Source organism: Macaca mulatta, chromosome 10, assembly GCF_049350105.2.
Source record: "Macaca mulatta isolate MMU2019108-1 chromosome 10, T2T-MMU8v2.0, whole genome shotgun sequence".
Lineage (NCBI taxonomy): Eukaryota > Metazoa > Chordata > Mammalia > Primates > Cercopithecidae > Macaca > Macaca mulatta.
Genome location: NC_133415.1, coordinates 95,638,458 through 95,653,859, shown reverse-complemented (window position 1 = coordinate 95,653,859; position 15,402 = coordinate 95,638,458). Strand labels below are relative to the sequence as shown.

At 42.4% G+C, this 15,402-nt stretch overlaps 1 protein-coding gene across 3 annotated transcripts in view; it reads left to right on the top strand.

Annotated features, from left to right (window-relative positions):
* Positions 1–15,402, top strand: part of PTPRT (protein tyrosine phosphatase receptor type T) — a 1,118,573-nt gene that overhangs the window by 390,103 nt on the left and 713,068 nt on the right. For all 3 annotated transcript variants that reach the window (XM_028828430.2, XM_077949122.1, XM_028828427.2), the window contains exon 3: positions 9,863–10,134. In XM_028828430.2, the coding sequence (XP_028684263.1) occupies positions 9,863–10,134 (272 nt within the window). The remainder of the gene's footprint in view (positions 1–9,862; positions 10,135–15,402) is intronic.

Genomic DNA, 15,402 nt, shown 5'->3' with positions numbered 1-15,402 from the left:
CAGGGTTTGTGTTAGAATTAAACAAATGAATCTAAGTAAATTATGATAGTATGTGTTGACTGTTGTTATTGGTAAGAGCAGGAGTGACTGAGAAGATAAGTAAATTCTCATGAGAACACAAAAAGTACTGGGTTCTTTTGGGAACAAGACCCAAGGAGAAAGATCTCTCCTTCCCACCCCTTCTTCAGAGGGAGTCTAGGTAGAAAATCCAAGTCAGCCTGGGCTCCTAACTTACCACTAACTAGTCAGGTAAAGTCACTGTAAAGTCTTGGAAACAGACTTCCGTAGCTGGAAGGAACTTCAAAACCTCTACCTGTATATATACCTGTTTTGCAGGTGAAGAAACATACAGAATTCTTGCTTACAGGGCAGTGTGTGGTTAAAATGGGTGCATAGGAAGAGGTGAGGAGTTTGAAGGGAGAGTGGCATTATCTGACCTTCAGTTTCATCTGGACTTTGCCAAATGAGTTGTCTGTTTCCAACATCAAAGAGCAAATCGGACAAGATCTTATGTTTTACAGTTTATGTTGCTGAGTTGTCATTCTGTTGTGTTTTGGGTTCCATTGTTTTTCCTACAATAACATTTAGTTTTGCTCCTGGGAGATTGAATTGAATGTTGGGGAAGGCAAGTTATTAAGTGATAAAGAGATGCAGGTCCCAGTATGCCCTGCAGCGTTGTCTCTGGGTCTGTTTTCATCACATGATCATTGGAAGGACCAAAAGAAGTACCTTGTGTAAAAAGTCTTTTTTTTTTTTTAATTTATTTATTATTATTATACTTTAAGTTGTAGGGTACATGTGCATAACGTGCAGGTTTGTTACATATGTATACTTGTGCCATGTTGCTGTGCTGCACCCATCAACTCGTCATTTACATCAGGTATAACTCCCAATGCAATCCCTTCCCCCTCCCCCCTCCCCATGATAGGCCCCGGTGTGTGATGTTCCCCTTCCTGAGTCCGAGTGATCTCATTGTTCAGTTCCCACCTATGAGTGAGAACATGCGGTGTTTGGTTTTCTGTTCTTGTGATAGTTTGCTAAGAATGATGGATTCCAGCTGCATCCAAGTCCCTACAAAGGACTCAAACTCATCCTTTTTTATGGCTGCATAGTATTCCATGGTGTATATGTGCCACATTTTCTTAATCCAATCTGTCACTGATGGACATTTGGGTTGATTCCAAGTCTTTGCTATTGTGAATAGTGCTGCAATAAACATACGTGTGCATGTGTCTTTATAGCAGCATAATTTATAATCCTTTGGGTATATACCCAGTAATGGGATGGCTGGGTCATATGGTACATCTAGTTCTAGATCCTTGAGGAATCGCCATACTGTTTTCCATAATGGTTGAACTAGTTTACAATCCCACCAACAGTGTAAAAGTGTTCCTATTTCTCCACATCCTCTCCAGCACCTGTTGTTTCCTGACTTTTTAATGATCGCCATTCTAACTGGTGTGAGATGGTATCTCATTGTGGTTTTGATTTGCATTTCTCTGATGGCCAGTGATGATGAGCATTTTTTCATGTGTCTGTTGGCTGTATGAATGTCTTCTTTTGCGAAATGTCTGTTCATATCCTTTGCCCACTTTTTGATGGGGTTGTTTGTTTTTTTCTTGTAAATTTGTTTGAGTTCTTTGTAGGTTCTGGATATTAGCCCTTTGTCAGATAAGTAGATTGCAAAAGTTTTCTCCCATTCTGTAGGTTGCCTGTTCACTCTGATGGTAGTGTCTTTTGCTGTGCAGAAGCTCTTTAGTTTAATGAGATCCCATTTGTCAATTTTGGCTTTTGCTGCCGTTGCTTTTGGTGTTTTAGACATGAAGTCTTTGCCCATGCCTATGTCCTGAATGGTACTACCTAGGTTTTCCTCTAGGATTTTTATGGTATTAGGTCTAACATTTAAGTCTCTAATCCATCTTGAATTAATTTTCGTATAAGGAGTAAGGAAAAAGTCTTTATTTTCACTTTTGCTTTTGTTTGGGAGGTCAGGAGGGATGCGAGCTTATGTAGGGGTTGCATGTAGTTTAGGTGGTATTCTGCTTTGTCTCCATAATCTTTTGCCTCTTCTCTCCCCCTGCTCAGTACCCCTTCCCTCGCCTGAATTTCGTGTCTCCGGCTTCTCTATCTGCCTCTTTCCCTTGTTCCCCTTCCTCCCTTCTTCCCTTCCATCCATCCTCTTCCCCCTTTTCCCTCCTATCTCCATCTTATTTTTCATTACTCTTTTGTTTTCTCCTTCTTTTCTTACTTCGTCCCCTTCTCTGTTCCTTCTTTCTCTTGTGTCTCTCCCTCTTCCTCTCTGCCTTCCTCTTTGTCTCAGAAAGTGTAGAAGAATGCAGGGGGGTTGGGAATTGGTCTTTGAGGAAAAGACCCAAGTGCACACAAACTCCTTGCCTGACTCTGCTGGCATTAGGGTATCCAGCACAGGTTAGCCGAGCCTCTCCACCAGTGTCTTCAAATCCAATCACTGGAGGCTAATACCATATTTAAACTACATTATCCACAGCTACATGGATTATTAGATAGTTGTTTCTTCAAAAATTGCCTTAACAAATTTGCATATGAAATGCTGAAACCCCAACTTACTGGTCTGAATGAATGATTTCAGAAATGCTGATTACTTGTTCATGCAAACTGACAAAATGTTCACAATATTCAATTCCTTTGAAGTTTCACGATGTATTTTTTGTTTGTTTTAAATAGATATTATATATCCATTAAGCTCTAAATTAATGCCACCTCCCCATTTCTGGTATATTAGAAAAGCAGCCGATTTCTTTTTTTTTGACACTCAATAATTAGATTGCTCTCATAGATAATATGAATAACGTTGAATGATATGTTTATTGGTATGGCTATTGGTTTATTTTTATGTTTGCGATTGGTTCGATGGTTACTAGTTTTCATGGTAATACTGTTAGCACTATCTGCTTCTCTTGCACCTACATTTTCTTATTTGAAAGTGCATTGTGCCTTTTGATGTCTTTGTGCTGCTTTCACTTTTATTATGACTAGACAGCTAAATTTCATCATTATGGACTTTTAAATTAGATCCTGTTTAAAATACCTATAATGGAAGTAGGTACTCTGAAGTATAGGAACAACAATTCAGAAGTGGCTGTTTCCTGGACATTAGTGAAAGCCATGTAGGGAAAGTGATATTTAAGTAGTTTAATGAAGGACCATGGCTGAGCTGGGTGGCATGGATTTCAGGAGGGGTATCGCCTGGGCAAAAGCCCAGAGGCAGGGGCATGCGTAGGATGTTTGGAGTGTGTATTAGTTTCCTGTTGCTGCTGTAACAAATTACCACAAATTTAGTGGCCAAAACCCCACACATTTTAATCTGGACATCAGAAGTCCTAAGTGGGTCACACTGGAGTAAATTCAAGGTGTCGGGGCTGCATTCTTTTCTGGAGGCTCTGGGGGAGAGTTTGTTTTCTCGCCTTTTATAGTTTTTGCTGGGCACCTGCATTTTTTGGTTCATGGCTCCTTCTTTCATCTCAAAGCAAGCAGCATAGCCTCCTCAGCTTTTCAACTCTGATTCTGACTCTCCTGGCCCCCTTGTCCGCTTACAGGGACGCTTGTGATTACATTGTGCTCAGCTGCAAAATCCAGAATAATCTCCCCATCTCAAGGGTATCTAGTTAATAACCTTAATTCCATCCATCTGAACCTTAATTCTCTTGCCATGAAAGGTAACATATTTACAGGTTTCAAATATTAGGATGTGGACATCTTTGGGAGGCCCTTATTCTGTCTACCATAAAGTGGCTGAGAATTGTGCGTGTGGGGGAGGGTGGGGGAGATAGCCTTCATATACGAGGCAGGAAGGGTGGGGGTCAGGATGTACAAGGCTCCAAATATCCCCGTGAAGGACCTTGGACTTTATAGGAAATGGGGAATTTCTTATAAAGGAGGACCTCAATGGAAGTTGAGAACATGTCACGGTTGGTTTTGTGTCTCAGAAAGATGGTGCTGACTACTGTTTTTTTGGAGGGTGAGAGAATCAAGGACTAGACTGCTTAGGAGGTCGTTGCAAAAGTTCACAAAATAAACAAAAGTTCCTGACAGAATTGCCGTAGACCTGAATTAGGCCAGTGCCAAGGGAGTGGAAAGGAAGAAGATGGTCAGAGAAATGAGAGGAGGAGGCATCCCTGGACCTTGATGCCTTATCAGTTGTGGGAGGTGGGAATGGGGCAGCAGATTTTACTCTGCTTCTCAATGGATTTCTTAATATTTTCTTCTTCAATCTATTAAGGTCTCCCTGCTACACTGAAATAAAACTTTAGGGATATGGGGAAGATAGAAAAGAAGCTATTTTTGAGGACCTGCAATGCGGCGATACTTATCTAGACACTTTACAAATAGTAGTTGTATTAATCCTCGTGTCCCCAATGTGAGATGTGTTTTATAGCCATTTTATAGAAGATGATACTTGAGAGTCAAAGAGTTAAGTGATTTGTTTAAGATCATCAGAGAGAAGAGATGTATCTTGGGTTCCAGTTTATCCCAGGGGCCCCTTATTAGGAGCATCCTACATTGTCCTTGCTCACCAGGGCTTGGGGCTCAACAAGCAGTTGTTGAACTGCATGTCAAAGCTGAGGCTGGGAATGCCCAACGTGTGTGCACATGCTTCCCCTAAGTCATGTGACATGTAGAATGCCTAGGGCCTCTATGCTTCCTGAAGGCAACATATGTTCTTTTGCCTCTTAAATGGCTATCTGGGAAATCACTTCTGAGGCTGTACAGCTTGGGCAAGGAAGGGTAGAGTTGTCTGTGGCAGAAACTGAAATTGGAATCAGAAACTCTGAGTCTAAATCTTCATTGTGTTGGTTGACCTTGGCCAAGTTACTTGTTTCCCTGCTGGAGTTTATAAAATGAGTAGGTTGGGTTAGTTAAGCTCCTGTGACTCACCCGAATGTAATTTGTTATGCTTTGATAAGTAATCCACAACTTCTAGACCAGTGCTATCCAACAGAAATTTCTGTGACAATGGATGTATTCTACATCAGCACTGTCCAATATGGTATCCACCAGTCATGTGTGTCTGCTCGGCACTTAAAATGTGGCTAGTATCCCTAAGGAAATGATTCTTTTCTACTTAATTTTAATTATTTTAAATAGGCATATGGTGTTACTAGCTACTGGTTAGGACAGTGCATTTCTAGACCCTGTAGTCTCTGCTTTCTAAGAAGCAATAATTGATTTGAGTATTTACCACTTTCTGGCTACGTGGCTTTAGGAAAATGACTTCACCTTTCTGTTCCTTCGTATTCCTTGCTTTAAAACAGAGATAGCATGGCACCACCTCATTAGGGTGTTAAACAATGCTTAGATCAATGCCTGTCGCATAATAAGTTCTCAGTAAACATTAGGTTTTATAAACTGCATTGGGCTCACTGTTACCTGCTATTGGCTATCTGTTATAAAATTAGCATTTATTAAGTACCATTTTTACTTAATATTCACAGAAAACAAACAACTTTGATCTGTAGGTTTCATTATCCCATTTTATAGATGGGGACATTGAGGCCCAGGGAATTTTAGTGACTTGCTCAAAGTTACACAACTAAGAAACGACAGAAGCGGGAGTAAAACCCAGTTTCCTTGACTGAAGATCCAGGATTCGTTTCGTGCCACCACAGCTGCTTGGCTTTTGGTAGCATTTGAAGCCCCACCAGCATCCATTCCCTTCAAGTGGGTGCTGGCACTGGGAGCTGGCGGGGCCACCTGTCTGCAGGGACCGCGCTGAGCTCTTGGTGCCCAAGGCCCTCAGCTGCCAGTCGCCCGAGCACACTCATGTAATCTTAATGAACAATGTGCAAAGCCATTAAAAACTCAATTAGGACTTTCTTTTTACTGCCGACGTGAGGAAATGCAATCCTGAGGTGCTCATGTGTAAACACAATAGCCGCCATCTGCTATGGAGAAGCGTTTTGCCTCCAAAAAGGGGATCTTTGTTGCAGACACATCAATAACGAGGCGCTTATCAAAGCATTATTATGCACGAAGGGGAAAAATGCAAAATTTATCACCAGCCAGAGAGTACTTCCTGGTTTAATTCCACAACTTTCAGTGCTATGTATAATAACTATGAGGAAACTAATGCTGTTTTATGTTCCTTATCACGTTAGTAGACTTTTTTTTTTTTTAAGGGAGAAGGGAAAAGAATGTATTTACAGTCTTGCTCTTTCTTGTTTCTGACTGATCTTGGCGTAATGACCAGCTCAGTTTTGATCTCCGGGAAACTGACAGCCCTGGGATGATATTAATTATGCCAACCTGTTGATCAAAGCGGGACCCACAGAGTTGATGATATACAAGGGTTTTCACTCCTGAACAGTCTCTAGTGGAGGGCTTGGGCTCAACTGGCAGATACGGCTCCCTTCCTTTCTGGAGGGTGTGATCAGACCTGTATAAGGTGGGCTACATGTGCAAGGGGCTAGAGATGGCCACTGGATCCCACCCCCAAGACCTTACACTAGCATTGCTGGATGTTTCTGTGCCTTTGCCTGGGCTGTTCTCTCTATTTCAAATGCCTCCCAAGTTACCCCCCGGGCTTGCTGCTCTTCATGATATCCTTACGTAGACTGTCTTGCACCTTTGCTTAGTAGCTACTGTTCCACATCCTATTGCCTTGAATAAAGGGACTTGTAGCTGAATGACAGTTTATTCCCTCTTTACTTAAAATCCAAGATGAGTGCTCCTAATAGGTGAGTAGCCTTCTGTGTGGTTGTGCTCATTCAGGGACCTGGTTTCTTTTATGGTGCTCTGCCCTCCCCTAGGCTCCTGAGATCCAGGACATTCAGCTGGTAGATGGGAAAATAGAATGGGCCAATGATTCTCACCACTTTATGTACATGCAGATCCCCTGGGGATCTTGATAAAATGCAGATCCAGACTCATTAGGCCTGGGGGTGGATATCAGATTCTTGTTTCTCACAAGCTCCCAGGTGACACTGGGATGGCTGGTCCAAGGACTAGTCTTTGAGAGGCAGGATCATTTAGTATGGAGGTGTGGGAATGAGAGGGAGGCAGCTTTTACCGACCAGGCCTGGAAAGTGGCAAACGTCATACTCATGCCCCATTATCTAGAACTCAGTTGCACGTCCCCACCAAATGCTAAAGGGAGGCTGGAAGACGTAATCTAGCTGTGTGCCCAGAACAATGTTACAGGGTTGTACATGAAGCTACATGGAACAGGGCAATCTCTACCTCCTCAGCGAGCCTGCCCTGCTACTGAAGCTAGGATGGAAAGAAGTGGGAACATGAGCTGGTGAAAGGAAAACCTTCCCAAGTCTCTCTACAGTGGATTGTAAGGAGCCAAGGGTACATGTGCCTGCGGTGTGAATTGGCAGGAGGACAGCAGCTGAAATGTGCATGCGGGTATCATGGGATTCAGAAAGGAGAGAGACACTTTGCTTCTCAGGCTGCTTCCTCTGCTGGGAGATGTGCTACTCCTCAGTGGCAGAGACAGTTACAAACCCTTTGTGGGGCTTGTGAGTTGCTGCTTACCTGTTCAAGGAAACCTTCTGGAACCCTGTGGCACGTAGGCCAGCAGACAGATATGGGCATGGATGCAGGCTCTGTCTCATCTCTACGCCTCAATTTCTGCCCCTGTAATTGCTCCTTTTTAGCTGCCCCATTGCGAGTTTATGGTAATTTGATAACTTCCCTGACAGACAGACATCTCTCCACTTACCTTGTGTTACTGCAAGGCCATAAAACTAGGAAGCTTTACTCCCTTGGAAACACTGGCAAAGACACCCACACCTTTGTTCCACTTCCAGTGGCTCCTTCCCCAGGCGGTGCTACATATTCTGAAATCATGACTTTTGCAGCCATATGGATGGAACTAGAGACAATAATCTTAAGTGAAGTAACTCCAAAACAGAAAATCAATACGGCCTGTTCTCACTTAGAAGTGGTAGCTAAATAATGCGTACACATGGATGCAGAGTGTGAAATGATATACATTGGAGGCTTGGAAGGGTGGGAGGGGGGTGAGAAATGAGAAATTACTTAATGGATACAATATACATTATTTGGTTGCTAGTCACACTAAAAGGCCAGACTTCGCCACTATGCAGCATGTCCATGTAACACAGCTGAACTTGTATCCCTTATATTTACACAAACATTTTTCTCATTGGTAGGATGGCAAAAACCTGTTAGCCACTGGCTCATGTTTCTCTGTGCTTTTCACCAGGCTGCTTTGTGGTACAAGCCCACCCAGCTATCCTAAGTGGTCATCCCAGTAAGACAGCTGTGGCCCTAGGGATCTGGGCAGAGTTGGAGGGTGGGTCCGTGGCCATCCCCCTGCTCTGCATGGTGCTTCAGGGGGAACATGCAGAAAGTCTAATTTGGCCTTAAGTCCAAGTTACTTTGTGAATAATGATGTGGAGGTTTTGAACTCCTCTCTCTCTGTTTCTCTCTTTCTCTCTCTCGTGTGTTTTTAAATTCACTCAGAACCTGCAGGAGACAGGATTTGATTGGTACCTTCTAGAATCCCAAGAAGTTACGGGTTTCCCAGCACTTATTAACTGGGAGCTGTTAGTCTTTTTGGTATTAGAGTGAAAGAATTAGGTGACTTTTAGCTATTGAAGTAGCTCACCTTGGCTGAGGATAAGTGGTCTTAAAGTTTGTTTCTGAATTGAAGATTTTAGTGTTTTTCTAGGTGGAAACATTCCTTCTGGAATCACCTGAGTTTATCTGCTGTGTTTCACGAAGCAGTTTATTTCATAGAATCGTAAGACTCTAAGACACAGAGCTCAGCCCTCCCAGTTGCTTGTGAAATTTCCTTAACTATCTCTTTAATTTGTCCAGCCTCTGTTTTGCCACCTGCATTGATGGGGACTCACTTTATCTCTGGCCAGTCCTTTCTATTTTGCACCAACTTCACTTGTTAGAAAGTTCTTTGTTCACTGAACTGAAATGTGCCCCCTCATGGTTTCTTTCATGAGTCTGCCCTCTCAGGCAGCTTTATCAATAAGCTATTGTCACAATAAGCTGCATGACACACCAAGAAGAAACTCGGTGGCAAACAATAAGCATTTATTCTAGCTCTCATAGAACTGTGCATTGATTGTAGATTGGCTGATCTAGGTTGGGCTTTTGGGCCATGTGGCTGTGATTCCAGCTGCAGGGGTGGCATGGCTTGGTTCTTTACTATCGGTTCAAGTCAGGTATCTTCCATGTGTGTATTCTTCATCCCAAGCTGAAAGGGGCAGCAGCTACTGGGGGCACATTCTTCTCATGAAAGGTAGCAGTAGTGCAAGACGGTAAGCCCAGCAGGGCGAGCACATTTTAACCTTTGCTTGAGTCATTCTGTTAGCATCCTATTGACCAAAGCAAGTCATATGGTAGAGCCCAAAGTCAAGGGATGGGGATATACCCTCTGTTTCTGCTGGAAGGAACTGCAAAGCCAATGGCAAGGGACATGGGTCCAGGAGGGATAAAGAATTGGAAACAACCATTTAATTTGCCAAAGCAACTCAAAAGAGGCTCACTTCATCTATACAAGGCAACATTTTGAATGTTTGGAGATGTTTTCTGCCAACAGTAATAGTAGCTATGTTTTCTGCAAATAGCAATAGTAGCACCTTGTAGAAATACTACATACATGTTACCATCTCTTAGTTCTTAAAACCACCGTATTGAATAGATTTTTTATTCCCAAATACAGAAGAGGATACTCAGGCTCAGAGAGATGTGGCTGTCACAGGGTCACCCAGGCCCTCCTAGACTGACTTGATCTCTGGCCGCTCCTCTGGCCACCATGTTTATGGGTATGACTGGTTTTCAGAAGTATTTTCTTACTTTCTCTTTGTCTCTACTTCCCACCTGCTTTGTGGGTCTCCAGGATCTTTCATGATGGTGAACAGCTCTGGGAGAGCCTCTGGCCAGAAGGCCCACCTTCTCCTGCCGACCCTGAAGGAGAATGATACCCACTGCATCGACTTCCATTACTACTTCTCCAGCCGTGACAGGTCCAGCCCAGGGGCCTTGAACGTCTACGTGAAGGTGAATGGTGGCCCCCAAGGGAACCCCGTCTGGAATGTGTCCGGGGTCGTCACTGAGGGCTGGGTGAAGGCAGAGCTCGCCATCAGCACTTTCTGGCCGCATTTCTATCAGGTATGGCATTTACCATGGTTTTATGTTTGAAAATTAGTGATAAATCTATACACCTCTTGCTCTCCATACAGGTGCTGGGTCTAGAAAGGACTTCATTTATTTACTCGTGTTTACTGGGCTTCTCCTCCTAGCCAAGCTCTGCAGAGGTGACCCAGTACAGCCCCTGCCCCACTTGAGTTCATTGTTTGTAGGAAAAGACTGATATGTAAATAAAATGACAATATACCAGGATGCGTGTGGCTCCTGACGATGCTGGAGGAACATAGGCACTGATTCTTTTCTTTAAAGTCAGTGCTTATGACATGATGAGGGAGGTTCTAGTACTATCCTATTTTATGGATGAAAAGATTGAGGTTTGGAGAGATGAGTTAACTAGTCAAAGATCACCCTCTGGGGAATGGGGTGTTTGCTAGGGAAGGCAATTAGGATGGTTTGTAAGAGGAGATGACATCTAAGACGAATCTTGAAGAATGAATACAAATTTATTTTAAAAGGCAGGGAGGGAAAGGCATTTGAGTTGTCAAGGACAGTGTGTCCGATGAGCTAGAGAGGTGGATGATAGATGATGGCAGAGTTTGGAAAGTCTAAGTTGTTTAAGGTACATTGCAAAGGGGACAGACAGGGAGATCAGCCTGCAGGGACAAGCAGCTCATGGAGGGCTTTGAATGTCAGGCTAATGGATGGAACTTAGTTTAAAGCAGTGCTGCTCCTACTGCCCATGGTGAAGGGATGCTTTTCCTCCCAACTCTTTGTGGAGTAATACTCTTCTTTTTTTTTTTTTTTTTTTTTTTTTTTGGAGCAATACTCTTATAAACCATGGTTAAAAAAAAGAAAATCATGGCAATGCCAAATTGCCGTAACAGTTCCTAAACCTCTCTCTCTTTCCTTCCTTATCTCCTTGTGAACTGATGCACACAGTGCACAGATTGGCACCAATCCATAAAGCATGCTTAGAGGAACACCCTCCACATTGTCTTGGCTTGGGGCTGTTGAAAGTTTTATTATTTTTTTAACAATATTATTAAGGTAAAATGTACATATCACAGAATCCACCTATTTTAAGTATGCAATCCTGTGACTTTAGAAAACCTATTGAATTGTGCAACTGTCATCATAAACCAGTCCAGAACATGTTCATCATCCCAGTAAGATACCCTGTGCTCATTTGCAGTTAATCACCACATGCACTGTTGAAAGGTGTTAGATTAGAGAGTGAGGCAGTCAGATCTGCATTTTGGAGAAATTTATTTAGCGTTGGAAGCAGAAGATGAACCAGTGGCTGAGGGCTTCTTAGACTTCCTCCAGGTTAATATCCATGGTACAGTTCTTCCAGATTTTAGTGTCAGGAATACATTTATCTATTGAGATCACTTGTTGGGTTTACCTTAATGAGACAATTCAAGCTTTATTTCCCTTTTGCCTTGGTAACGAGAAATCAGAATTTAATACTCAATTACCCTCAATATTTAACCTGGATTTTTGCCATGCATATTTCAATTTTATCCTCAATGGCTTGTGATTTCCTTTTAGAATAATTTTATTTTTCTTCATGATGCATTTCCTGAAATTCCTTTTAGAAATCGGGGAGAGGTTATGATGATGATGGTGATGGTGGTGATGGTGATACCTACCGTTCATTGGGTGTTTATCATGTTCCAGGCACAGTACAAAATATTTCGCATACATTACCTTGTTTAATCTTCACAACAATCCTTTGAGGCAGGTACTACTATACCCATTTTATAGGCGATGAAACGAAGGCTCAGAAATGGTAAGTGATAACCCAAGCTCTAACGGAGTTAGTGCCTTGTTTTTTTATCCATTCTGTTTGATTTCACTGTCTAAGCTAGTATAATCCAATATAAATATAATGGGAACCACACGTGCCATTTATAAATGTTTAGTAGCCACATTAAAAAGTAAAAGGAAATCAGTGAAATTAATTTGTGTGTGTGCAAGCTCCACCTCCCGGGTTCACGCCGTTCTCCTGCCTCAGCCTCCTGAGTAGCTGGGACTGTAGGCACCCGCCACCAAGCCCGGCTAATGTTTTATATTTTTAGTAGAGATGGGGTTTCACCGTGTTAGGCAGGATGGTCTTGATTTCCTGGCCTTGTGATCCACCCGCCGTGGCCTCCCAATTTTAATAATATACTTTACTTAACCCAATGTATCCAAAATACTATCACTTTGACATGTAATCAAGCTAAACAATTATTAGTGAGATGTTTTCTGTTCTCTCCCTATCAGTCTTTATAATTCAGTCTATATTTTACACTTACAGTAAGTCTCAATTTAAATGTTTTATTTTCATTAGTAATACTGATCTGTATTTAGATTCATAAAATGTATAGCTGAAGAAGTGGGTACATATACACAAGTTGTTCCAAATATTCTTAAGTGAATTGGGTATCAGTTTTTAAATTAAATTTTAAGGTAACTGAAGTTAAGTAAAATGAGAAGTTCAGTTTCCCAGTCTCATTAGCCACACTTCAGTAGCTGGTGGTTGTCAAATTAGTACAGATCATAATTCTTAACCACTTGGCTCTACAATTTCCCCTAGTCGAGTTCTTGAAAGGCTTAGACATGCCTAGAGCATGTGGGTGGGGAGATGAAGGGGGTGACTCCAAGGCTGGGCTCTCAGAAGGGACCTGGCCTTTATGGGGTTCTGGTTCTGCTCATTCTCATCCTCCATTGCTGGAGAATCTTGCAACTGTCTCTTGTAGTGCCTTGGTCTGTGTTGAGGGTTTTCTTAAGGTTTTTATTTTGGAGTTCTTTGTCAGGAGACTTAAAGGAGTAGATAATAAGATACTTGTGGCAGGGATTGTCGAACAGCACAGGTTACTCCCGCAACCCTGGAGATATCCAAGCAGCCTGGGAGATGGTCCTAAATAGCCCTGTTTGTGACCACATTTCCATTGCTTCTCCCCCAACCTCATCTCCTTGGCCTATCCATGGGTGGCCAAGAGCCAAAGGCAGGAAGTTAAGAAAGTGAAGAAGAGAGCAGAAATAAAAGAGGCAGTGAGAAAGAGAAGAAAAGAGAAAAAGAGAGACTGAATTCTTGGAAGAACTCATCACACCATCATTCAGCCACTCGCTCTCTATTCTCATCTACTTGTCAGTCGTTTTGCTTCCTGCAGGAGCCAGGCCAGTTCAGGCATTGGTAACACAGAGGTGAGTGGGACAGAGCTGGCCTTGGGGTGGTCAGGGTAGACCGTTGTCATTTAGTGTGACGTTAAGCCCCTATTCCCTTCTTTTCAACAGCAGGAACCTATGAATGAAAGTGGCTAAAAGGAGAGTCCTTTGTTTTTAATGTGTGTTACCCACAGTGTGACCTGTTTTACCCTAGATGTTTTGAGACAAATTATATACCTTTGGCCTCATTACTTCTGTGTCTTTTCCTTTTGTGTAATATGTTTTAGTACAAACCTTTATCTGAAACTGATGGTGTCAGATATGTGTCGGAATTCAGAATGTTTGGAATTTAGTAATATATTGACATATCTTCTGTATTTTATAACAACCCTGGTAGGGTCTGAGGCAGTACCCTGTAACCAAATCTAATATTTCTACAGCAAAACTTACACATTCTCACAAGAAATGGGATAAATAAAGACTGCAAATAGTATCAGGCCAATTCGACTATGTTCAGGTTTTACCACCAAATTACTTTGTATAATACTAAGGTGAAGAACCTTGTTTTCAGAGCTTTTGGGGTCTCAGAATTGCATTAAGCATATAGCCCTATATTCTCTACCTGCACAGTTGCATGAACAAGGGGATCAGTTCTTGCTTGTATGTTCTGGGAAGAATACCCAGTGTATGACTTGTAGAGTGTGCTCTGTGGAACATTTGTTCCCCAAGACTCTCTGTAGTGAAGGCTGATGTGGTGGAGGTCACAGCATTTTGAAAAAGCTGTGTGATGTATCCGGTTCTAGGAGACTCTCAATTACCCATGTGGGAGTTCTGAGGAGTCAGAAATAAATGGATTTGTTGGTGTTTAACTTACTGTCTTTCCTCTAAGTTTGATCTTGGCCCTCTTTTTGTCGGATGACCACCTGACTATAGAGATAGTATTCTGCAGACCAGTGGCACTACATCTCGGTTTGCTGGGACAACCCTGGTTTACTCCCATTATCCTGGTGAAATTAAGAGCATCCATTTCATAGTGTGCCCCAGTTTCAGTGATAAATTATATAGTCTTCCTATCCATAGACATTTACAGAATGCATACTGGCACATGTGACTTAGGTTTATCCTCATTTTGTAGATAAGGCAAACATACTCTGTTAAGGGCCAGAAAGAAAATATTTTAGTCTTTGCAAGCCATACAGTTTCTGTTGCAATTACTCAATTCTGCCATTGTACTATGAAAACAGTCATAGATAATATGTAAATGAATGGACCCAGCTGTGTTCCAACAAAACTTTATGTGCAAAAACAGGTGGTGGGCTGGATTTGGCTTCCAGGCCATAGTTGAACCCTGATGTACATGATACAGCTGATGTCCAGAGTTGCATAGTGAAGTCCAAGAGCACATAGCAAATTATTGGCAAAGCTGAGAGCAGATCCCAGATACCCTACTCCCTAGACTGTCACCACTGTATCATTGACTATAGACATCAAGTGTTTCTAAAAGCTCACAGGCATGGTCAGTGAGGCTTTAAGGTTCCAATTAGAAATCCGATATATAGGACCAGATGCAAATGGGTACAGGATGGGGCCACAGGTGGAAGTACAATGAACAAGAAAATTGACCCAGTACCGAGACAGTCACACCATTTCCATGCTTTTTGATGAGGCATGGAGGGAAAAGGACATTTCTGGAGTACCCTCTATGTTCACACCCTATGAGAGGCATGAGATCTGTGCAGTAGCCCCCTCTATTAGGTAGCAACATGTCCTGTCTTCCAGTGTAGGAAGCACTATTGGTAAATTCAGATCCCCATGATCTTTCCTAGGTCCTCTGGCTCCAAGCTCTGCTTTGCCTTTAGGGAAAATAGCTTGCCCTTGCTGAGAATCTTCTTCCTAGCTGTGTAATATTAGCTATATCCTGTCATATTTCAGAATCACAGTTTCTTCATCAGTAGAACGGAGAGGATAATAGGTATGACAGGCCCTTCTGCAAATGGAATTAGAGAACATATATGTATCATCATGTCAGGCATATTAGTCTGTTCGCACACTGCTATGAAGAACTGCCCAAGACTGGATAATTTATAAAGAAAAGAGGTTTAATTGACTCACAGTTCTGCATGGCTGGGGAGACCT